At 46.3% G+C, this 24,651-nt stretch overlaps 2 protein-coding genes across 5 annotated transcripts in view; both read left to right on the top strand.

Moving 5' to 3' along the window:
* GSG1L2 (GSG1 like 2) overlaps positions 1-24,651 on the top strand; it is a 348,027-nt gene that overhangs the window by 126,791 nt on the left and 196,585 nt on the right. The gene's annotated exons all lie outside the window — the stretch shown is intronic.
* On the top strand, positions 21,639-23,626 carry LOC137542348 (E3 ubiquitin/ISG15 ligase TRIM25-like). Its single transcript, XM_068264188.1, has one exon. It carries the CDS (start codon positions 21,656-21,658, stop codon positions 23,195-23,197), a length of 1,542 nt encoding a protein of 513 aa, XP_068120289.1. The 5' UTR covers positions 21,639-21,655; the 3' UTR covers positions 23,198-23,626.

Below are 24,651 nucleotides of genomic sequence, written 5' to 3'. Positions count from 1 at the left end.
GGTATCCAAAAATGTGTTCTTTGTCTTTCTGCGACAAGGCTATTTTGAATTACAAACACATAAAAGTTCTCTTTGTTTGATTGTATGATTTTGGAGGGAATCTCTTATCTTACTGGTTGGAGTTAGTTCCTTTGGGGAAAGGAGCTGTGCACCAAATGGCCCTGCCTAGGGGGTCGGCCACATGTGAAATTCTTTTCTGACCTGACACAGGATGTGGGTGATGGGCTTTTGCTTCCAGTGAGAAAAGCAAAAGGAAAGGTATTTTGTTTTATTCTACACAGGACTGACAGTAATTGTGCAGGACCATACGAAAATCGTTGGCGATTGTGCACGACTTTCCTTAATGTTCGCCACATCTCTCCCCTACCAGTCGGCCTCACAGAGTGGGTCTGCCAGACCTGCTCTACGCACCGCTTAGCTACTGAACGGGTTCTCGACTTCTTATCTGACTGCACTTTAGGCAACTCACCAGAAGCATAAGGCTTCATGGTCCGGTGTGTCCCAGTGTCCGCTTTGCGGACGGTGCAATGCACACCAACAGGCTTACCTCTAAAGGCCTGGCTGGGTTTGCGTAGCGCTTCCTGTAAGGGATAGAGTCGTTGGCTGACATCCAGGTCAATTCCTGACTCTGGTGTCAGCCTGCGAATCTGGAAGCAGCGTGGCATACCCCTGCTCTAACTGACTACACCTTGGCACAACATTTTGGTCAGCACAACCTAGGTGGACATTAGAGCACATTTTAAAAAACGAATTAGCCTTCACCTGGGTGGCGAGGCTTGCCCCTCCTCCAGGAGGGATAGAGGGTGGATCTCTGGGCAGTTTCGCACTGGGTTGCTCCTACAAGGGGAAGACAGGGAAGGAACTGCCTGTCCCCACCAGCTGTTTGGTAACAGGCAATGGTGGGGCACTCTGGCTGTCATAGTAGGAGGGGAGGTCTAGGCCTCCAGCTGCCTGCTCTGACACCTGGTATTCTTCCGCTGTCCGGCAAGGATATGACCCAGGCAAAACAAGACAGTTACCTCTTAGATTAGAGACTGTCACATTTAAACATACATCATTTTTAGCAATGTGAGATTCAGCATGAAATCTATTAGCAACATCTGGTACAACATTAACATCACAGTTACGTAAATCTTTTACATCATGTACACAGGTATCTGGAACAACAGTGACAGGTTTAAAATCAGACAAACAGTGATTAGACAGCTGTCCACTAGAAACAGGTACCTCTTCCTTGCCTCCTTCCCTAGGAGAGCTAGGTACCATTACCCTGGCTGCCTCCCTCTGTCCCACCCCAAGCTTGTACAGTACCTGAGTGGGTCTGGACTGGCAATCCGGGGGGTTGATCACAGGTTCATAAAAGGATCGTAGGACGCCCAGATCGGTGCCCAACAGCACAGGCACTGGGATGTCGTCTGTCACCCACACAACTCTTGTCTGGCGCCCCCTTCCACAATCGAGAACAAGAAGAGCTTTGGCAATCCAAATCCAAATCCAAAAATGTGTTCTTTGTAATTCAAAATAGCCTTGTCGCAGAAAGACAAACACATAAAAGTTCTCTTTGCTTGATTGTATGATTTTGGAGGGAATCTCTTATCTTACTGGTTGGAGCTAGTTCCTTTGGGGAAAGGGTAATCTGTCGCAGAAACCGTGAATGCCGTACAGTCTGTTGCCTCCCGGGTGCTCGGGTTCGGCATGTAGCGGAAAGAATTGACAGATTATTGGGTGGGGCTGGGGAAGACCCGGCTGTCATGGTACACATTGGCACCAATTACAAAGTTAGTGGGAGATGGAAGGTCCTCAAAAAATGATTTTCAGGTACTTGGAGATAAACTTAAAGCAAGGACCTCCAAGGTGGTGTTCTCTGAAATACTGCCAGTGCCACGTGCTACATCTGAGAGACAGAGGGAGCTTAGGGAGTTAAATAAGTGGCTGAGAAATTGGTGTAGGAAGGAGGGGTTTGGGTTCCTGGAGAACTGGGCAGACTTTGCAGTCGGCTACAGGTTCTACAGCAGGGATGGGCTGCACCTTAATGGGAAGGGTGCAGCTGCATTTGGGAGAAGATGGCTAAATGGTTGGAGGAGATTTTAAACTAGGATCTGGGGGGAGGCGGGAGGATAAAGTCTCAATACGTAGACAAGATAAGGTAAAAAGACAGTGGGAGCCTAACATTATGGGGGGTGGAGAGGGGGGTGGGGACAGTGTAAACATTAAGGAGGTTGGTAAAACTTCAAGTAGCCCATTTCATGTAAACAAAATTGGTAAATGTGGTGGTAAAAATATAAAGTGCATGGTAACCAATGCTCGGAGCCTTGCAAATAAAATAGACGAACTAGAGTTCATTCTGAATGACAAAGGCTATGACATTGTGGGAATAACCGAGACATGGATGGATGAAAGCCATGACTGGATAGCTAATTTAAAAGGATACAATGTGTTTAGAAAGTATAGAACAGGTAAAAAAGGTGGAGGGGTTTGTCTCTTTGTTAAGAATTCTTTTACAGCTGTCCTCAACGATGAGATGGAGGAAGATTGCGAAGATGTGGAGTCCGTTTGGGTAAATATTCATAGTGGAAATAAAAGTTGCCAATTGCTTATTGGAGTATGCTACCGGCCACCTCATATTAATGAAGCTGCAGAACTGCGAATACTACAGCAGATTGAAAAAGCTGCAAGTAAAAATTAAGTCATAGTTATGGGCGACTTCAACTTTCCAGACATTGACTGGAGTATTGAGGCTACCCATTCTGGTAAAAGCAGCAGATTTCTGGCAGCACTACAGGACAATTACTTGACTCAAATGGTAATGGAACCAACTAGGGGGAATGCGTTACTGGATCTGATCATTTCTAATAGACCAGATAATGTATCAAATGTGCAGGTTCAAGAACATTTGGGAAATCGTGATCACAACATGATAACGTTTGGTCTGGTGACTGATAGGCCACAGGGCAGTGGGACCACTAAAACTATGAATTTTAGAAAAGCAAAGTTCAATCAACTTAGGCAGGCACTAAGTTTGGTGAACTGGGATAATTTACTCCAAGGGGAGGACACTGAAGGGAAATGACAAGCTTTTAAACTTATTCTCAATCAATATTGTAGTATGTATATCCCATATGGAAACAAAATATCTAGGAATAAAAAAAGGCCTCTATGGATGAATAGGAAGGTTAGAGATAAAATGAAGAGGAAAAAGAATGCTTATAAGGTCCTAAAACAGGAGGGGACTGAGGCTGCTCTAAGCAATTATAAGGAGTGCAATAAAAAATTGTAAAAAAGAAATTAGGCTGGCAAAGATCGAAGCTGAAAATCAAATCGCTAGGGATATTAAATCTAACCCAAAAAAAGTTTTACTAGTACATCAACTCTAAAAAAAGAAAGGTTGACTGTATAGGACTTCTAAAGGATGAGGGTGGGAACTCAATGGTGGATGACCAAGGTAAGGCAGAGTTATTAACCTGCTAAGCGGTCTGGACGAGCTCAGCTCGTCCAGTACCGCCGGAGCCTGCTGCTCAGGCCCTGCTGGGCCGATTTGGCTCAAATAAAAAGCAGCACACGCAGCCGGCACTTTGCCAGCCGCGTGTGCTGCCTGATCGCCGCTGCAGTGCGGCGATCCGCCGCATGCAGCGGCGAAAGAGGGTCCCCCCAGCCGCCTGAGCCCAGCGTAGCCGGAACAAAAAGTTCCGGCCAGCGCTAAGGGCTGGATCGGAGGCGGCTGACGCCCATGACGTCACTCCGCTCGTCGCCATGGCAACGAGGTAAGCGAAACAAGGAAGGCCGCTCATTGCGGCCTTCCTTGTTACTTTTGATCGCCGGAGGCGATCGAAAGTGCGCATCCGGAGCGCCCTCTAGTGGGCTTTCATGCAGCCAACTTTCAGTTGGCTGCATGAAATAGTTTTTTTTTTATTTAAAAAAAACCCTCCCGCAGCCACCCTGGCGATTTTATCAGAACGCCAGGGTGGTTAAATGCTTTCTTTGCTTCTGTCTTCACAAAGGAAACAGCACTGTTGCAAATTACAGAGGCAGAAGAGTCTCAATCTTCTAACTGTAATATTAAATACTTAACGCAGGAAGAAGTGAAGGCAAGACTAAATAAATTAAAAATAGACAAGGCACCTGGCCCGGATGGCATGCATCCTCGGTTCCTAAGGGAATTAAGTTAAATTATAGATAAACCCCTTTATCTTATCTTTTGTGACTCTCTTTCAACTGGCAGAGTTCCTGTGGATTGGCGTACAGCCCACGTTTTCCCATTATTTAAGAAGGGCAAAAAATCAGATCCAGGAAATTATAGACCTGTAAGCTTAACATCAGTTGTATGCAAACTATTTGAGGGGTTACTAAGAGATACTATACATGACTTCATAGTAGAAAATAATCTTATTTCACAGCATCAACATGGGTTTACTAAAGACAGGTCCTAACATGCTCAGCTTTTATGAGGTAGTGAACGCTAATATGGATATTGGGAATGCTGTAGATGTGATATACTTGGACTTTGCAAAGGCCTTTGACACTGTTCCCCACAAAAGTCTGGTGCAAAAGTTGAGGATGCAAGGACTGGGGAAGAGTCTGTGTGCATGGATAGGGAACTGGCTAATGGACAGAAAACAAAGAATTGTGGTCAATGGATCGTACTCAAAATGGGAGTCTGTTAGCAATGGGGTCCCACAGGGGTCTGTACTGGGTCCAGTGCTCTTCAATTTATTTATTAATAACCTAGTAGATGCAGTAGTGAGCAATGTTGCTATTTTTGCAGATGATACAAAATTGTGCAGAATCATCAACTCTCAGGAAGATAGTGTCATGTTGCAACAGGATTTGGATAGGATGGCTATATGGGCACATACATGGCAGATAAAATTCATTGTTGAAAAATGTAAAGTCATGCATTTTGGTCGTAACAATGGTCTAGCACCATACAAAATAAATGGGATACAGTTGGGGACTTCAAACTTGGAGAAGGACTTAGGAGTACTCATCGACAACAAGTTAAATAATCGTACTCAATGCCAAGCCGCTGCAGCTAAAGCTAACAAAATTTTGGGATGCATTAAAAGGGAAATAAAAACTCGAGATGCTAGCATAATATTGCCCCAGTTTAACTCTCTAGTAAGGCCACATCTGGAATCTGGAATTCAGTTCTGGGCACATTACAAAAAAAATATTGCAGTTTTAGAGCAGGTGCAGAGACGAGCAACAAAATTGATACGTGGGATGGAGGGTCTCACTTACCAAGAAAGGTTAGATAAACTGGGTTTATTTAGTCTAGAGAAAAGACGCCTTAGAGGGGATCTAATTAACATGTATAAATACATCAGAGGGCAATATAATAGCTTGGCGGATGAGCTTTTTGTCCCTAGGCCTTCTCAAAGGACTAGAGGACATGAGCTGCGCATGGAGGAAAAACGTTTTAGCCATTTATTTAGGAAAGGGTTCTTTACAGTAAGAGTGATTAAGATGTGGAATGCATTGCCACAGGAAGTAGTTATGGCAAACTCTATACCTGCATTTAAAGGGGGCTTAGATGATTTCCTTGCGTTGAAAGACATCCATGGCTACAATTACTAGGTAATGCCTAATGATGTTGATCCAGGGATTTTATCTGATTGCCATCTGGAGTCTGAAAGGAATTTTTCCCTTTTGGGACTAATTGGACCATGCCTTGTAAGGGTATTTTCGTCTTCCTCTGGATCAACAGGGATATGTGAGGGAGCAGGCTAGGGTTGTACTTTGTACTGGTTGAACTTGATGGACGTATGTCTTTTTTCAACCAAAATAACTATGTAACTATGGCTCTTCAGAGCTCAAGGCTTGGAGCTCCGAAACTCGTCTAGCCGACGAAATGGCCACGAAGAATGCTGCTTTATAAGAAAGATGTAATAGGCTACAGTCTGTGATTGGTGTAAATGGAGGTTCCAATAGGACTTCTAGCACCAGGGGTAGATACCATTTAGGGAAAAAAGTCTTTCTGGGAGGTCTTTGCTTCATCACCCCCTTCAGGAATTGAGTCCCTAGTACAGTGCTGTCCAACTTCATGGGCATGGAGGGCCATTTTTTTTTCAGACCCCATGGTGGAGGGCCGAAGGTTCTTGCTAGAGCCGCAGCCCCCCCCCCCCCCCCCATTTAAAAAAAATGCAATTAAAGGACAATTAGATTGGCAGCACTCTCCACAAAATGCAATGCAATTGGCAGCAGATCCCCACAACATGCAATTCCAGACTTCAGTGAAGTCATGTGGCGCGCGTAGCGCGTTGAAAAACAAGGGCTCTGTTGAGCGTACGCGTCGAAAAATGGGTGTGGCCATGGACCAGAATGTGGGTGTGGCCACGTGTGAAGACAAATTTACATGAACTTAGCAATGTGGGACATTAGATTAGGACAGTGGTGGTGAACCTTTTGGAGGCCGAGTGCCCAAACTGCAACCCAAAAGTCACTTATCTATCGCAAAGTGGCAACAGCAATCTAAACTACATACAAACGTTTTAACTCATACATGAACATTATGGAAAATCCAAGTTGAAAATAAACTCTGAAGATAAACAATTTCATCCATCCTACTCCTGAAAAATGTATTTTTTTTTTTTAGAACCTCCCAGTTTTATTTTCCGTTTTAAAAAGCTAAAAAAGGTTTAATGGTATTGTCTCATGATGATGATTCAGCTTTTCCATAGTCTCGCAGTTCGCAATCATGTGACTCCCAACAAGACAAATTCAGCAATCATGAGGCCCCCAACAAGACAAATTCAGCAATCATGAGGCCCCCAACAAGGCACTTTCAGCAATCATGAGGCCCCCAACAAGACAAATTCAGCAATCATGAGGCCCCCAACAAATCATGAGGCTCCCAACAAGACAAAATCAGCAATCTTGAGGCCCCCAACAAGACAAATTCAGCAATTGTGATGCCCCCAACAAATGAGGCCCTCAACAAGACAAATTCAGCAATCATGAGGCCCCCAACACAACAAATTCAGCAGTCATGAGGCACATAAATAGAGAAGAGGCGCTCCCAGAGGCGCTAAATTCACTGCACATTGATTGCTGTGTTTGTTGTCCCCGTTTTATTGCCTGAAGAAGTGGGTCTGTTCCCACGAAACGCGTTGCAGATTTTGGGGTTCTATTGAATAAATGTATTCGTTTGATTTGAAGACTGACCTTGGTGTCTAATTATTGAGGGGAAGTCCACCACTTTCCCTCCCGGCAATTTTTAACAATTTTATATTAATTTTATTTTGCTGGCGCCTCTGATCACCTACCAGTACACATAAATAGAGAGCATTTCACATAAATAGGCAGAATGCCCCTTTAATATGGTAGACACCTCTTACCTGGCTTCTGTATTCTCCTCTACTGGCTTCTGTGCCTGGCTGGCCTGGCAATAGTGTTTTTGGCCAGATTGGTGATGATGTGTGGGCTGAAAGGCCTTGCAGTGCTGCTGTGGTGTGGCCGGATGAGGTAGTAACAGGTGTCCCCCCAGTTAGATAGTGACAGGTGTCCCCCCAGTTAGATAGTAACAGGTGCCCCCCCAATTATAGTGACAGGTGTCCCCCTAGTTAGACAGTTAGATAGTGACAGGTGCCCCCCCCCCCAGTTAGATAGTGACAGGTGCCTCCCCAGTTAGATAGTGACAGCTGCCCCCCCCCCCCCCCAGTTATTGTGACAGGTTCCCCCCAGTTAGAGTGACAGGTGCCCCCCCCAGTTAGAGTGACAGGTTCCCCCCCAGTTAGAGTGACAGGTGCCCCCCCCCCCCAGTTAGAGTGACAGGTGCCCCCCAGTTAGAGTGACAGGTTCTCCCCCAGTTATGACAGGTGTCCCCCCAGTTATAATGACAGGTGTCCCCCCAGTTAGATAGTGACAGGTGCCCCCCCCCAGTTAGATAGTGACAGGTGCCCCCCCCCCCAGTTATAGTGACAGGTGCCCCCCCAGTTAGAGTGACAGGTTCCCCCCCAGTTAGAGTGACAGGTACCCCCCCCAGTTAGAGTGACAGGTGCCCCCCCAGTTAGAGTGACAGGTTCCCCCCCAGTTAGAGTGACTGGTGCCCCCCCAGTTAGAGTGACATGTTCCCCCCAGTTAGATAGTGACAGGTTCCCAGCCAGTTAGTGACAGGTGCCCCCCCCAGTTAGAGTGACAGGTGCTCCCCCAGTAAGTGTCCATTGCCTCGCTCCTTTGCCCCGCTGCCGCTGCCTCACAGCTCAGACCTCACAGATCGCGGCGACTGAAACAAGCAGAGCGCGCGCATAACACCCGCGCGGCAGAACGTCACATGCGGAAGTGACTGATTTCACTTCCGCATGTGACGTACTCCGTGCGGGTGTTATGCGCACGCTCTGTTTGCCTCAGTCACCGCGATCTGTGAGGTCTGAGCTGTGAGGCAGCGGGGATACAGGAGAGGCCACACAAGAGGGAGCAGGCATGGCGCCCATAGCGCACGCCATGCCTGCATCTCGGGGAGAGGAGCAGGCTGCAACAGGAGGCCTGGCGGGCCGGATGCAGCCCGCGGGCCGCCAGTTGGACAGGGCTGCACTAGTGGATGAAGTGCCCATCTAAAATCGGTAAGTGCCGATAAGGCTGACACCTGTACCTTTAGTGAGTGATATCCTAAACCTTTATCAAGCCCAGTCTGTAGGAACTGAAGTATTTCCTTGATTTGTGGTTTAAATGGATCTATCCCCAAACTTTTTGCAAAGATTATAAAGTGATTCCAAATATTTCCGTAAGAAGTCCTTGTGGATGGTTTCCAGGCTTTAAGAATGGTGTCAATAACGGATTCTGAGAAACCTAGGGACTCAAGTTTGTTCCTCTCAATATCCACACCGCCAATTCTAATCTGTCTAAATTGGGATGAAGAATTGGACCCTGATGTAGAAGGGTTGAGGAACGTGGCAGCCTCAGAGGCTGGGCCACCTTTAGACGCCACAGAAGTGGAAACCAAGGCCGTCTGGGCCAAAAAGGGATTACAGCCATCAGGGTGACCTGTTCCCTGAGCAACCTTAGTAGTAGTCGATGTATCAGAGGTTTGAAGTTCCACTCTGCTAGTAGCGCGTCGGTTGCCACTGCCCTCTTGGATCTCCATCTGGACATAAAGGCCTTGCATTTGGTGTTCTTGGCTATTGCCATGAGGTCTAGGTCTGAAATCCCCACTTGGCTGCATATCAGGTGGAATATGTGGTTGCTCAGAGACCACTCGTTGTTGTCGAGATGATGTCTGCTCAAATAATCTGCTTCCGTATTCTCTGGGCCCGGAATGTAGGTTGCTGTAAGATTGAGAAGGTGTTTCTCTGCCATCTGGAATATAGGAGCAACCTCCTGCAAGAGTCTCCTGGATCTTGTTCCGCCCTGTTTGTTGACATAGGCTACTGCGGTTCTGTTGTCCATCCGTAACAGGACATGATTCCCCTTCACCAGGTCTTTGAATCTCTGTAGTACCAGGTATGCCGCCCTGACTTCCAGGATATTTGCCGGAAGGTCTGTTTCTTGGTGGCTCCACAGGCCCTGTACAACTTGCTTCAGTAGATGACCTCTCCGACTGCCGTCTGTAGTAATTATGATCAGAGAGGATGGGGAAATCTGCAAAGGTCTTGACAGGTTCTCTCGTCTGACCCACCAGTATAAGCTGTCCCTCATGGGTTGCGAAATCACTATGTGTTGTGACATTTTCCTGCTGTGCCACTGCGCCAGGAAGCCTGTCTGCCATTCTCTGCAGTGCCATTGGGCCCACCGGACCATTGGGATCGTCGAAGTCATAGATCCTAGTAGGCTCAGACTCTGAGTTGCTGTCAGTGATGATACACATATTACATTTCGTACTCTTTCTATTAATTTTTGTTGTTTTTCCGCTGGAGGGCTTATTGTGTTTGACTGTGTCTGGAACATGGCTCCTAGAAATATAATTTCCCTGGATGGTGTCATCTGGCTCTTTTCCAGATTGATCTTCCAACCGAATTTCTGTAATTGGTCTAAGAGTATCTGTCTGTGTAGCAGAATCTGATTTTCGTCCTGACCGAGAAGGAGTAGGTCGTCCAAATAGTGGAATAACCTGAGTCCCCTTATTCTTAGTGTTTCCACTAACGACAATAGGACTTTTGAAAAAGTTCTTGGTGCCGTACAGATACCGAACGGTAGACAGCGAAATTGGAAGTGATGGCTGCCAATGGCGAATCTGAGGAACTTATGAAATTGAGGGTGAATCATAATATGCAGGTAAGCATCTTCTAAGTCTATTGATAGAGCCCAGTCGTTTCTGAGAAAAACTTTCGTCATTGTTTGTAGTGTCTCCATTTTGAATCTTTTTAATTTGATGTAATTGTTCAATCTCCTGAGGTCCATGACTGGTCAAAGATCTCCCGTCTTCTTCTTCACAAAAAACAGCGGGGAGTAGATTCCTTTGCCCCTCTGATGTTGAGGAACTTGTATGATCGCTTTCTTTTCTAAGAGGTTTTGAATGTACTCCATCAGCACCTGTAGCTTCTCCGGTACTGTTGAAATCTTGGTTGTGGTAAAGATCCTTGGGGGTCTTGAAGTAAATCCCCAGCGGTGACCGTCTCTCACTGTTTGCACCACCCAGGGATCCTTGATGTTCTCCGCCCAGACACCTGCAAAGGCCTGAAGCCTTCCGCCTACTGGCAGTATCTGGACGGTTTGACCATCAAAGAGTCTTCTGCTGACTTGATCTCTGGTTGGTCTTTTTCTGCTTATTAAATCTCTGAAGGGTTGACTGTGAGCTTTGCCAGTTACGTCTGAATCCAGAAGATGATCTAAAGCCAGTCGTCGTCCTGTATCTATTCTGTTGATAGGAAGGCCTTTGACTCGTATTTGGCTTCTTGCTTATACGGTCCTGCGGAATCATCCCTGATTTTCCTCCAGTTACTCTGGTAATGGCGGTATCCATTTCCTGTCCGAATAAGTTCTTACCATCATACGGAATTTTACACCAATCTTGCTTGGATGCTTGGTCAGCAGACCAATGTTTAACCACTTGAGGACCGTAGGCTTTACCCCCCTTAAGGACCAGACCCTTTTTTTCCATTCAGACCACTGCAGCTTTCACGGTTTATTGCTCGCTCATACAACCTACCACCTAAATGAATTTTGGCTCCTTTTCTTGTCACTAATAAAGCTTTCTTTTGGTGCTATTTGATTGCTGCTGCGATTTTTACTTTTTATTATATTCATCAAAAAAGACATGAATTTTGTCAAAAAAATGATTTTTTTTTAACTTTCTGTGCTGACATTTTTCAAATAAAGTAAAATTTCTGTATACATGCAGCACGAAAAATGTGGACAAACATGTTTTTGATAAAAAAAAACCCCATTCAGCCTATATTTATTGGTTTGGGTAAAAGTTATAGCGTTTACAAACTATGGTGCAAAAAGTGAATTTTCCCATTTTGAAGCATCTCTGATTTTTCTGACCACCTGACATGTTTCATGAGGGGCTAGAATTCCAGGATAGTATAAATACCCCCCAAATGACCCCATTTTGGAAAGAAGACATCCCAAAGTATTCACTGAGAGGCATAGTGAGTTCATAGAAGATATTATTTTTTTGTCACAAGTTAGCGGAAAATGACACTTTGTGAGAAAAAAAAAAAAAAAGTTTCCATTTCTTCTAACTTGCGACAAAAAAAATTGAAATCTGCCACGGACTCACCATGCCCCTCTCTGAATACCTTGAAGTGTCTACTTTCCAAAATGGGGTCATTTGTGGGGTGTGTTTACTGTCCTGGCATTTTGGGGGGTGCCTAATTGTAAGCACCCCTGTAAAGCCTAAAGGTGCTCATTGGACTTTGGACCCCTTAGCGCAGTTGGGCTGCAAAAAAGTGCCACACATGTGGTATTGCCGTACTCAGGAGAAGTAGTATAATGTGTTTTGGGGTGTATTTTTACACATACCGATGCTGGGTGGGAGAAATATCTCTGTAAATGACAATTTTTTGATTTTTTTTTTTACACACATTTGTCCATTTACAGAGATATTTCTCCCACTCAGCATGGGTATGTGTAAAAATACACCCCAAAACACATTATACTACTTCTCCTGAGTACGGCGATACCACATGTGTGGCACTTTTTTGCACCCTAACTGCGCTAAGGGGCCCAAAGTCCAATGAGTACCTTTAGGATTTCACAGGTCATTTTGCGACATTTGGTTTCAAGACTACTCCTCACTGTTTAGGGCCCCTAAAATGCCAGGGCAGTATAGGAAACCCACAAATGACCCCATTTTAGAAAGAAGACACCCCAGGGTATTCTGTTAGGAGTATGGTGAGTTCATAGAAGATTTTATGTTTTGTCACAAGTAAGCGGAAATTATTTTTAATTGTTTTTATTTTCACAAAGTGTCATTTTCCGCTAACTTGTGACAAAAAAATAAATCTTCTATGAACTCACCATACTCCTAACGGAATACCTTGGGGTGTCTTCTTTCTAAAATGGGGTCATTTGTGGGGTTCCTATACTGCCCTGGCATTTTAGGGGCCCTAAACCGTGAGGAGTAGTCTTGAAACCAAATGTCGCAAAATGACCTGTGAAATCCTAAAGGTACTCATTGGACTTTGGGCCCCTTAGCACAGTTAGGGTGCAAAAAAGTGCCACACATGTGGTATCGCCGTACTCGGGAGAAGTAGTATAATGTGTTTTGGGGTGTATTTTTACACATACCCATGCTGGGTGGGAGAAATCTCTCTGTAAATGGACAATTGTGTGTAAAAAAAAATCAAAAGATTGTCATTTACAGAGGTATTTCTCCCACCCAGCATGGGTATATGTAAAAATACACCTCAAAATACATTATACCACTTCTCCTGAGTACGGCGATACCACATGTGTGGGGTTCCTATATTGCCCTGGCATTTAAGGGGCCCTAAACCGTGAGGAGTAGTCTGGAAATCAAATGCCGCAAAATGACCTGTGAAATCCACCCATGCTGGGTGGGAGAAATACATCTGTAAATGACAATCTTTTGATTTTTTTACACACAATTGTCCATTTACAGAGATATTTCTCCCACCCAGCATGGGTATGTGTAAAAATACACCCCAAAACACATTGTACTACTTCTCCCGAGTACGGCGATACCACGTGTGGCACTTTTTTGCACCCTAACTGCGCTAAGGGGCCCATAGTCCAATGGGTACCTTTAGGATTTCACAGGTCATTTTGCGGCATTTGATTTCCAGACTACTCCTCACGGTTTAGGGCCCCTAAAATGCCAGGGCAGTATAGGAAATCCACAAATGACCCCATTTTAGAAAGAAGACACCCCAAGGTATTCTGTTAGGACTATGGTTAGTTCATAGAAGATTTTATTTTTTTGTCACAAGTTAGCGGAAAGTGACACTTTGTGAAAAAAAAAACAATTAAAATCAATTTCCGCTAACTTGTGACAAAAAATAAAATCTTTTATGAACTCACCATACTCCTAACAGAGTACCTTGGTATGTCTTCTTTCTAAAATGGGGTCATTTGTGGGGTTCCTATACTGCCCTGGCATTTTAGGGGCCCTAAACTGTGAGGAGTAGTCTGGAAACCAAATGCTGCAAAATGACCCTTGAAATCCTAAAGGTACTCATTGGACTTTGGGCCCCTTAGCGCAGTTAGGGTGCAAAAAAGTGCCACACATGTGGTATCGCCATACTCGGGAGAAGTAGTACAATGTGTTTTGGGGTGTATTTTTACACATACCCATGCTGGGTGGGAGAAATATCTCTGTAAATGGACAATTGTGTGTAAAAAACAATCAAAAGACTGTCATTTACAGAGGTATTTCTCCCACCCAGCATGGGTATATGTAAAAATACACCTCAAAATACATTATACCACTTCTCCTGAGTACGGCAATACCACATGTGTGGTACTTTTTTGCACCCTAACTGCGCTAAGGGGCCCAGAGTCCAATGAGTACCTTTAGGCTGTACAGAGGTGCTCAAAATTTAGCACCCCGCCCACTTGCCAGGACAGTTAACAAACCCCACAAATGACCCCATTTTGGAAAGAATACACAACAAAGTATTCCATGAGGGGAATGGTGAGGTCATTGAAAATTTTATTTTTTGTCACAAGTTAACGGAAAATGACACTTTGTAAAAAAAAAAAAAAAAATTCTGCTAACTTGTGACAAAAACTAAAATCTTCTATGAACTCACCGTGCACCTCACATAATACTTTAGGGTGTCCTCTTTCCAAAATGGGGTCATTTGTGGAGTCTGTCCTGGCATTTTAGGGTCTCTGCAATCATTACATGTATGGCCAGTATTAGGAGTTTCTACTATACTCCTTATATTGGGTATACAAGTAATGCACTCTGGGCTGAAAGGAAAAATGAACGGCAAACATACCTTGCTCCACATCAATGGCAGTGATAACCTCAGGAGAGAGACACACCGTGCCACCCTGCACTCAGGGTGAGCCACCAACTTATGTGACTGGGCCTCAGAACTTTAGTATACAGCATTATGCCTGTAGTATACAGCAATATGCCTGCCAATAGGGATGACTCTATGTGGCATTAAAGTATCATCATAGGCCCAAAGTAAATCGCATATAAACCGGGGGTGTCCACACTCAAGGGAAATTCAAACATGCCATCTTATATCGCCGTCTTATTATATCGCTTACCTGTTTGTTTGGTTTTCAAGCTTACCTCTCCTCCCCCTGGGACAATGTGCGAAAGACCACTGAGTGTGTGCCTACTCCTGTGTCTGGAGTTCCCTAGGTTCTAATAGTGTACCTGCTCGTGGTACCTCTCAAAACACTCCCCTAGGCATAGGCCAGGCTGGTCAGGACATTTGGGACAATAAAAACTGGTGTCAGTCCTTCTTCTAGCACTGCTGCAGACACGACAACGTTTTCTTCGGATGCTTTGACCTGGGGCACTCGGAAGCTGATAGGCATAATGCCTTCCATGCAGTCGGCTAGTTGCATCTTGGGGGGTGGGGGGGGGGGGGACGATCTGTTCCTGAAATTGAAGGAAAGATCCAGTTCTCCCAGCCTTACTGTAGAGAACAAAGCTGTTGTAAACTGCCAATTGAATCAGATAAAAAGACACTTTCTTATACCAGCGTCTTGTTTTCCGGGAAATTAAATAGGGCGCTAACCTCTGGTCATTGAAGTCCACCCCTCCCATGTTGACATTATATTCGTGGATGACAAGGGGCTTTTCAATGACCTCAGTTGCCCGTTGAATTTGGACTGTCGTGTCTGTGTGAATGGTGGACAGAAAGTAAACGTCCCTCTTGTCCCTCCATTTCACCACGAGCAGGTCGTCAGTACGCAAGGCGGCGCTCTGCCCCCGTTCAAGTCTGGTGGTAACGAGCCGTTGGGGGAAGCCCTGGCGACTAGGCCGCGCAGTGCCACAGCATCGGATTCCTTCTAACATCTAAGTGCTGATAGAGGGCCACACTTGTGTAATAGTTGTCCACATAAAGATGGTACCCCTTCTGGAACAAGGGTGACACCAAGTCCCACACAACCTTTCCACTGCTCCCCAGGTAGTCAAGGCATCCGACCGGCTCCAATTTTGAGTCTTTTCCCTCATAGACCCTAAAACGACATGTATAGCCTGTGGCCCTTTCACAGAGCTTATACAGTTTCTCCCCATACCGGGCGCGCTTGCTTGGGATGTACTGTTTGATGCCAAGACGCCTGGTAAAGCGTAAGAGGGAATCGTCTACGCAGATCAGTTCAGGGGTATAAGCATCTGCAAATGTTGATGACAGGTGGTCTATGAGGGGCCGAATTTTGTGGAGCCGGTCATAAGCAGGGTGGTCCTTTTTATTTGTCGTCATTAACCTTCCCAGCGTTCAATTTCCCCAGGATTTCTGTGCAAACAGTGATAAAATGTATTTTTAAAACTTTTTTTTTCCTGTAACTTGCCAAAATGTGTCAAGCAAGGGTCTAGTATACAGTGCAGGAGAGTATTGATGTGTATGCATGTTTATACTGTTCACAGCATGTTTTTTTGAACGGACATTTCTGTCCATACCGCTAGGGAGGTTAAAGTGCAGGAAGCGCAGGATGGACTCAAATCGTGTCCTGGACATGCCAGCAGGGTACAAGGGAACATGATGTACTGAGTTCGTAGACCAATACGACCGCAATACATTCTGTTTCATTAGTCCCAAGTGAAGGATAAGGGCCAAAAAGATTTAAAGTTCGGAAACTTGGACTGGTTTCCACCGGAAAGGCTGGGCATAGCTGCTCTCCGGGTGCTCGGTGATGAATTGTGTGGCTTTACGGTTGGTCTCAACCACAATTAAGTCCAAGAGAAACCTGGGTGATGAACAGCTGCAAAAAGTCTAGGGCCGTTCCTAGATGAGCTGTCGCCACTTGGACTCCAGACTGGGCGGTGAAAGGGGGCACTACGGGTGCGGCGGAATCAGGGGATTGCCAATCTGGATGTGCCAGCACCTCTGGGAGTCTATACTACGGGCCCGTCTTCTTCTTGGTGGCTGCGACGGGGGTACTACTGCACGTGCCATCGTACCAGTTTCAACTTCCATGCTGGCGCTCACCACTTCACCAGGGTCTACGGAAGTACTTGTACTAAGTCCAGGAGATGCTGCGCTGCTGGTGCCTGCCTCACCAAGAAAACTCTCATCAGCGCTAGCACCACCCTGCTCTCCTTGAGGCGGATCCTGCGCCACCTGCGGGCTAACGACATGGGGTCTGGTACGCCTGGCTCTAGCCGGGACCAAAACCTCGTCATCACTTTCGGTCAGAGAACCACTGCTTTCCACAGGTTCAAATTCGGACCCGGATGATTCATCGGCTGAGTCTTCCCAAACGCTCTCATCCGACTGGTCCATGTACCTGTATACCTCTTCATCGGAAATCCCCCTTCTTGCCATTGTGGACTGCTAAATTTATGGGGTTTTCCTCCGAGACTACCCAGAAAAAAAAGAGCACCTACCTAGCAAAAGGGAGTATTTGAGAGGTAGAAAGCTGTGGTCACTGAGTTTTGATTAAAAAAAAATCAAAACTGATCTTTACAGCGCCACAGCTAGTGTACAGTGTTTTTGCAGTGATCAGGAAAAAAAATCTGTCACTACAGTGGGGCGGCTGAACGCAAGTGCGGGCGAACGATCAGGCCTGATCGGGTAAACACTGCGTTTTTAGTGGAGCCTACACTAAGGTGACCCTAATGTACTGCTATAGATCTGTCCGATCAGGAATGATCACTAGATACTATATAGTACCAATGCTGATTAGCGACAGTGATGGCGCTAATCGGTGAATGCGGTGCAGTGGGCTGGGCACTAACTGACCCTAACAAAGGGGCCTAGCTAACTGGCCTAACTGCTAACACTAGTGATACTAAAAAAGTGTCAGTTTTCACTGATCACTGTTTTTAGATCACTAGGATAGTAACTGGGGGATGATCTGGGGTGGGGGGGGTTTGGGGGTGGTGGCGAGTGGGGTCTCAGAGGCAATCAAACAATCACGGGACAATCAAAGCCGATCACGGGACAATCAAATACAATTACAGCACAATCAAATCCAATCACAGCACAAGCAAATCTGATGCACTCGGAAGGTGGTGGTTGGAGGTGGTGGGGGGGAGGGTGGGGTTGGGGGTGGCGGGAAGTGAGGTCTCAGAGGCAATCAAACAATCACGGGACAATCGAAGCAGATCATGGGACAATCAAATACAATCGCAGCACAATCGAATACAATCGCAGCACAATCAAATACAATCACAGCACAGTCAAATACATTGCACTCGGAAGGTGATTAGGGGGCATGGGGTCTGAGGGCGATTTGAGGGGGTGGGGGGTTGATCAGAAGCCCGCACGGGGCAGACTGAGTCCTGATCTGATGAGAGGCAGACACAGGGGGTTACTGATCGAAGATCAGTTAGTGATTGCTGGGGAGGACAGATGTAAACAATGCGCAGGGGATGTAATTAGGAGGGGGGTATGAGGGCAATTGAGGGTCTGGGCAGGTGATCGGTTGCCCCTGCGGGGCAGTTAGGGTCTGCTCTGATGGGTGGGGGTGCTGAGTGGTGATGGACAGGTGATAGACAGGTGATCAGAGGGGGATCAGGGGGTAAGGTAGCTGTATACAGATGTATACAGTATACAGGGGGTAGTCTGGGATGGGGTCTGGGGGTGATTAAAGGTAGTGGGGGGGGGGAGGATCAGAGATGATTAGGAGGCAGTTAGGAACCTAATGTAGGGGATAGCGTCGATAGTTAGTGACAGGTGGGGGGTGGTTAGTTTTAGAGGGGTGCAAGGGTGCTGGCAGGGGTCTGCTGGGGTGATCTGGGGGGGGGGGGGTCTGAAGGCTGGGGTGGGAGATCAGGGGGCTGTGGGCAAAAAAAACCAATGTGTGCTGTGTACTTACTATGGCTTCCTCCTCGAGGCGAGGAGGAAGCATGTATAAGGCACTTTGTTTACCTAACATAATTTTAATTTTTGTATTCCTCCGCTCGCCGGCGCTGCTAATTGGCCGGCGAGCTGGAGGCTAAATGTCCGGCCAACGATCCCCGGCGGAGGATAGCGTCACGGATGACGCGATCGCTCCGCCCATGCCCGTACATGGACCGCCGCCTCTTGTACATGCGGCGGTCCTTGCGGGATCCACTTTCCGGCCGCCCCTGTGCAGTGGGCGGTCGGTAAGTGGTTAAGCCATAATGCTCTCTTAGAGACCACTAAGCCTAGATCTAGAAGAACAGTGAAGAATATCGACTGATGCTTCACCAACAAAATCTGCCTTTAACTTGAAGTCATCTAAAGCTGCTATAATTGACTCTTTGTCGGCATCGGCTCTGATGGCTTCTTCGACGTTACTAGTCCAGCCCTTCAATGCTTCGGCTACTGCCGTGAGTGCCACAGCTGGCCTACAGGCGTTTTCTGAATAAATATAGGATTTCTTTAATTCCGCGTCCATCTTACGATCTAGGGGATCAGCAAACGAAACCGCGTTTTCACGTGGTAACGTTGCATGTCTTGCGAGGTTCATGACAGATGCGTCCACCTTAGGGGCTTCATCTAGTATATCCGTTTTCGTCTCCTCGAGCGGGTACATTTTATTCAACTTGTTTGTCAGAGATGGTTTTTTATCTACCTTTTTCCATTCATCCACAATGACCTCCCGAATTTTGTCAATGAAAGGAAATGTCTTAATAGACTTATTAAGATGAGTATAGTATTCTTTTTGTGATTGTGAGGATGTAGTAGGAATCTCCTCCTCCTGCCATTCCATGGCTTCTCTTACTGAATTTATATATGGTTGCACTAGACCGAAATCGAACCCTACTGTTGGTTGGTTGGGGGTCACCCTCAGGGTTAGAGAACGAGTCCTTATGGTTCTCTGGTAATTCCTGTGTATTAGGTCGAGTTGGTAGGGAAGCGATATACTGGTCCATAGACTCCTGAACTGCCTGTTTAATCATCAATGATATGTCCTTAGGTTGCTCCAGTTCTCTTGCCATGGAGTCAAAGCATCCTCTGCATACAAATGTTCCAGGTATGACATCTCTCCCAGAGGCCCAGCATCTCCTTCTTAAGTTTGAATGCGAGCTCCTCCGTCTGGGTGATCTGCTTCTATCTCTCCTATGTGAAGAGTGCCTCCTGGAGCGGGAGCGAGAACGGGTTCTTCTCTTTGAAGGCGACCTTCTTTTAGGCAAATATCTATTTGATGGACCCTCATAGGCTTCCACTTGATCCAGTTCTAGTACTTGTTCCTGGATTAGTCTGTAACAGACAAGATGTCTAATTTTAGAAGGCTCTCTTTTATAAAGAAATTTAGGCGACTTACACACTGCTTCCTACCTTAGGCCGTTACCCTGGTCAGTATCAGGTAAAAGTGCTTCAATTTTTACAGCAGACCTGCTGTAAGAAAGAAAAGGATATTTCCAATCAGTACCAATTACTCAATTGGTCCAGCCCCCAAAGCCTGCCTAGTCTTAGTTACTAGGAATGCCTTGTCTCTGAGCCGTGGAGCTTGTCCTGAGTGTCAGCACGCCGCCCTCCACGCTCCTTCTGACAGCTCAGCGAGAGTCAACGTGCAGCTAAATATCCCTCTCCCCCGCTCTCAACCAATCGGAGCGAAGGGGGAGGAAACTGCCGTCAGCTGACACTATTCCGGCAATAGGAACGCTCTCAACGGCGGCGGAAGTGACGTGGAATGACATCACCGACCCGGAAATGCACGGCCCGCAGTGGAACGCTCGCTATGGCGCATACAGCCGCACTCCCCGCCAGAGCGAACAGTAATACCGAGTCGGTAAGGAAGCAACATACAGAGCATTGCATTGTATACTGACATTTAAATATGTATAACCACATATACGGAGGTGGTGACGGGAGCCTTGCAGCCACACCAACCTTAACCATGGCCAGAAATGGTTGTTTCGCCAGCCAGCGCCATTTTGTTGCAGGCAGGGAACCTCAGCAGGAGAGGCTGAACCTGCTGGAAAGGTAGGAAGCAGGATCCTAATAAAAATGAAAACTTCTTAATCTTGCACCGTCTCCGGGGTGAGGTGATCGCGAGGACAAAAGACTAAGGGGGGGATGCCTTAGGGAATTAATTTATACATCATGTGTCCTATGGGGTGAAGTGGGTGGTACTTAACCCCTATTGTGCTGCCATGGAGACATATGGAAATACATATGTAGCTGTAGCAGGAAGTGCAGAGTCTACGCAGGCAGATAATCACCACACCCTTTGTCAGAGGACACAGATCACTGCCCCTGCCTTCTCAGTACAAGTAAGACACTTTCAGTTTTCTTTCTCCCTCGTGCTATCAGCCATGGCGTCTGCAGATCTCAGAGAGGAGCTGAACTGCTCCATCTGTCTGACCCTCTACACAGATCCTGTCATCCTCAGATGTGGCCACAACTTCTGCCGGGGCTGTATTGATCGAGTGCTGAATACACAGGAGGTGACTGGAAGCTATTCCTGCCCGGACTGCAGAGAGGAGTTCCAGCAGAGGCCTGTACTGTGCAGGAATATAACCTTATGCAACATAGCTGAGAGATTCCTCACTTCCCATCCAGATCAGGATTCCCAGACCTATTATCGCAAGTGTAAACATTTTTATGAATTAGCACACAAAAGTCTAAAGTACCGATGCTGTGTTTTCCCTCCAAGATTTTTTCCGCAAATGTTTTATGAATAGAGCCCTATTAGTCTTCTATAGCTTGCTCCTTCCTGCCTTAGAAAGTCCTGGTTCACATGATCACATCCCCCAAGATATATGATCTCCTGTGGACATAATATAGACAGTATTCATCCTTACCAAGAATAACTAATCATAAGAATATGCATACATATAGCCTAAGCATACATATAAGTTCTAAGCATCGCTAAAACACTTCCCCAGGTATAACCTATCATCTCTACACACATTGCATTGCAATTGGATTACAGCCCAACAGTTATGAAAAATTGCATTACGTTAGGCGTGCCATGTACAATAAGGTATGCATCGCTGCCACTGTAAACACTCAGCATGCCATGTGTTATACCAGGTCCTGATGTTAATATAGCATTGAAATATAATTGCATGGTGTATGTGTGTGTAGTTGTAGCAGAGTCTACAAGCAGGGAATAACCACACCCTTTGCCAGAGGACACAGATCACTGTCCCGCCTTCTCAGCACTAGGAAAGCACTTTCAGTTTCCTTTCTCCCTCCTGCTATCAGCCATGGCGTCTGCAGATCTCAGAGAGGAGCTGAACTGCTCCATCTGTCTGACCCTCTACACAGATCCTGTCACCCTCAGATGTGGTCACAACTTCTGCCGAGGCTGTATTGATCGTGTGCTAGATTCACAGGAGGTGACCGGAGGGTATTCCTGCCCAGACTGCAGAGAGGAGTTCCAGCAGAGGCCTGTACTGTGCAGGAATATAACGTTATGCAACATAGCTGAGAGATTCCTAACTTCCCATCCAGATCAGAAGGACACTGGAGTCTTCTGTACTTACTGTCTTGACACTCCTGTTCCTGCTATACAATCCTGCCTGCACTGTGAGAGTTCTCTGTGCAGTAGACATCTGAGTGCTCACAGCAAGTCACCAGAGCATGTCTTATCTGACCCCACAGCAACGCCAGGAAGCAGAAAGTGCTCCGTCCACAAGAGGGTCCTGGAGTTTTACTGCAGCCAGGAAAATGTGAGTACCTGTTTGTACTGTATTGCTGTTGGAGAACACAAAGGACACAAGGTGGAGTCACTGGACGAGGCCTCTGAGAACAAGAAGAAGAAGCTGAGAAATGATCAGGAGAAACTCATCCTAGAGAAAGAGGAAGCTGAGAAAGAAGTCCAGAGACTGGAGGAACGCAGGAGAGAAGCACAAGAGAAAGCAGCCGGAGTAACCGAGAGAGTCACTGCCCTGTTCAGAGACATCCAGAGACTGCTACAGGAACAAGAGAAGAGAGTGCTGAGTGACGTCTCCAGGTGGGAAGAGCAGGTTTCACAGTCAGTCTCTGAATTGATTCAGCAGCTGGAAATAAAGAAGGATGAGCTGTGCACAAAGATACGTCACATGGAGGAGCTGTGCAGCACCACCGAACCACTGACTGTCTTACAGGATCCGCACAGAGGGGACATCTGTGACACCAAGGGGACAGGTGATGGGGACATGAAGATTCAGCATGGGGGTGATCTAGATGAAGGTCGGCTCTCAGACACGTTACACAAATTATCTGACATGATACAAAGCTTGCAGATCTGCATAATATACCCATCAGGTGTTTTACTTGATGAGAAAACTGCTAATAATTATGTTTGGATAACAAAAGATCTGAAAACAGCATCCTACACTGGAGAAAACTACAATCGCCCAGCAACTGCGAAGAGATTTAACCGTTATTATCAGGTAATGAGCAGCACCAGTATTTCTTCAGGGCGACATTCCTGGGAGGTGGACACAAGTAAATCACTCGGTTACAGAGTAGGAATGTGTTACTCCAGTATGGAGAGGAACAATGGTATTGAGAACAGTAATAAATCCTGGTGTTTGGAAAGAGACAATAATTATATCATGGTACATGAAGGTAAAAGGATCCCACTCTCTCCCCAGCCCTCCAGCCATAAACTCAGGATATATCTGGACTATGAATCGGGCCAGTTGTCCTTTTATGATCTGTGTGCCCCCATCAGACACCTCCACACATTCACTGCCACCTTCACTGAGCCTCTCCATGCTGCCATCTGTGTTTGGAAAGGATCAGTGACAATTACTGACTAGGAATACTTTATGCTGTGTAGAGCATCATCTGCTGTGACAGTTCCCATGTGAATGCTGGAAAGAGCGCACAACATCAGTGCCTTATAGTGATCAGGGCCGGTTCTCTCATGAAGCAAGGTTAAACATTTGCATCAGGCGCAGAGATTTTTGTATTGTTTTTACACTAACAGCATGCAGTCAGAGTAGGAGGAGACGTGACAAGAGAGTGAGGTGAAGAAGTCATCATTGGGGTTTTAAAAGCAGCTTGTTGTGCTGTGTGAGGAGGGGGAGGCAGGAGAGCAGCAGTGTGTCATTTGACTTGCACAGCAGAAGGGAGGAGGTGGCACTGCTGTCCTGATTGGGGAGGAATGGAGTGGCTGAGGGTGAGCAGTTTGTTTGTCACAGACTCCCAGCCAGCCAGTGTGCTATTGTGTTAAAGAGACTCTCAAGCCTCCTAAAACCAAGGTTTTTACTTTAAAAACCTCTTTAACCTAATTGCCCCTCCTAAAACGCCGCATCCCAGCACTGACAACGCCATAAATCACCCCAAATTACCTGGGGTACATCGCAGGGCTCCTTCCGCATAGAGGCAGAGCTTTCAGCTGCAGCTCTGCCTCTACATGCGTCTATCAGCGCTGATCACCACCTCTCCCAGCTCCTCTCAGTCTTCTTTCACTGACAGGGGCGGGGAGAGGTGGCGATCAGCGCTGATTGACGCGTATGGAGGCAGAGCTACAGCTGAAAGCTCTGCCTCCTCCAGCAGCAAAATCCACGACCAAGAAAGTCGTGGATTTTGCCGGGGGTAATTAGGGATGATTTATGGCGTTGTCAGCCATGGGGATGCGGCGCTTTAGGAGGAGCAATTAGGTTAAAGAGGTTTTTAAAGTAAAAACCTCGTTTTTAGGAGACTTCAGAGTCTCTTTAAGCTGCAGCATGTCATGTGAGAACGTTAAATGAAGCAGAATAAATTGTCAGGTGTTTTGCAATCATTCCAAATCAGGGGGTGCGCCCTCAAAAGTTTGCCTCACGCAGCAAAAAGTCTAAAACCAACTCTAATAGTGACTTTTTATCATGTCGCATAGTGTGACCAAATTATTAATCCTGCCAGACTGCAGCACTGCGTGGGGCCTACATGTAGCAGCCATAATCTACACTCTGCTTTCTTTACATCTGGGAGGCCTCTGCTGAAATGTGTGCCCAAAAAAAATCCCAACCTTGTTCTGATAATAGCCTGATGTGATAATTTTATGCATGCAGTGCCAGAGCTTCAGCATCATTCTTATTGGACTGTTAAAAAGTTGGGGGTGGAGCTTAGGTCAATGTTAAAGGACAACTGAAGAGAGAGGTATATGGAGGCTGCCATGTTTATTTGCTTTTAAGCAATACCAGTTGCCTGGCAGCTCTGCTGATCCTCTGCCTCTAATACTATTAGCCATAGCCCCTGAACAAGCATGCAGCAGATCAGGTGTTTCAGA

The sequence above is a fragment of the Hyperolius riggenbachi genome, chromosome 12, assembly GCF_040937935.1.
Source record: "Hyperolius riggenbachi isolate aHypRig1 chromosome 12, aHypRig1.pri, whole genome shotgun sequence".
Lineage (NCBI taxonomy): Eukaryota > Metazoa > Chordata > Amphibia > Anura > Hyperoliidae > Hyperolius > Hyperolius riggenbachi.
This window is presented reverse-complemented; position numbering and strand designations above follow the sequence as displayed.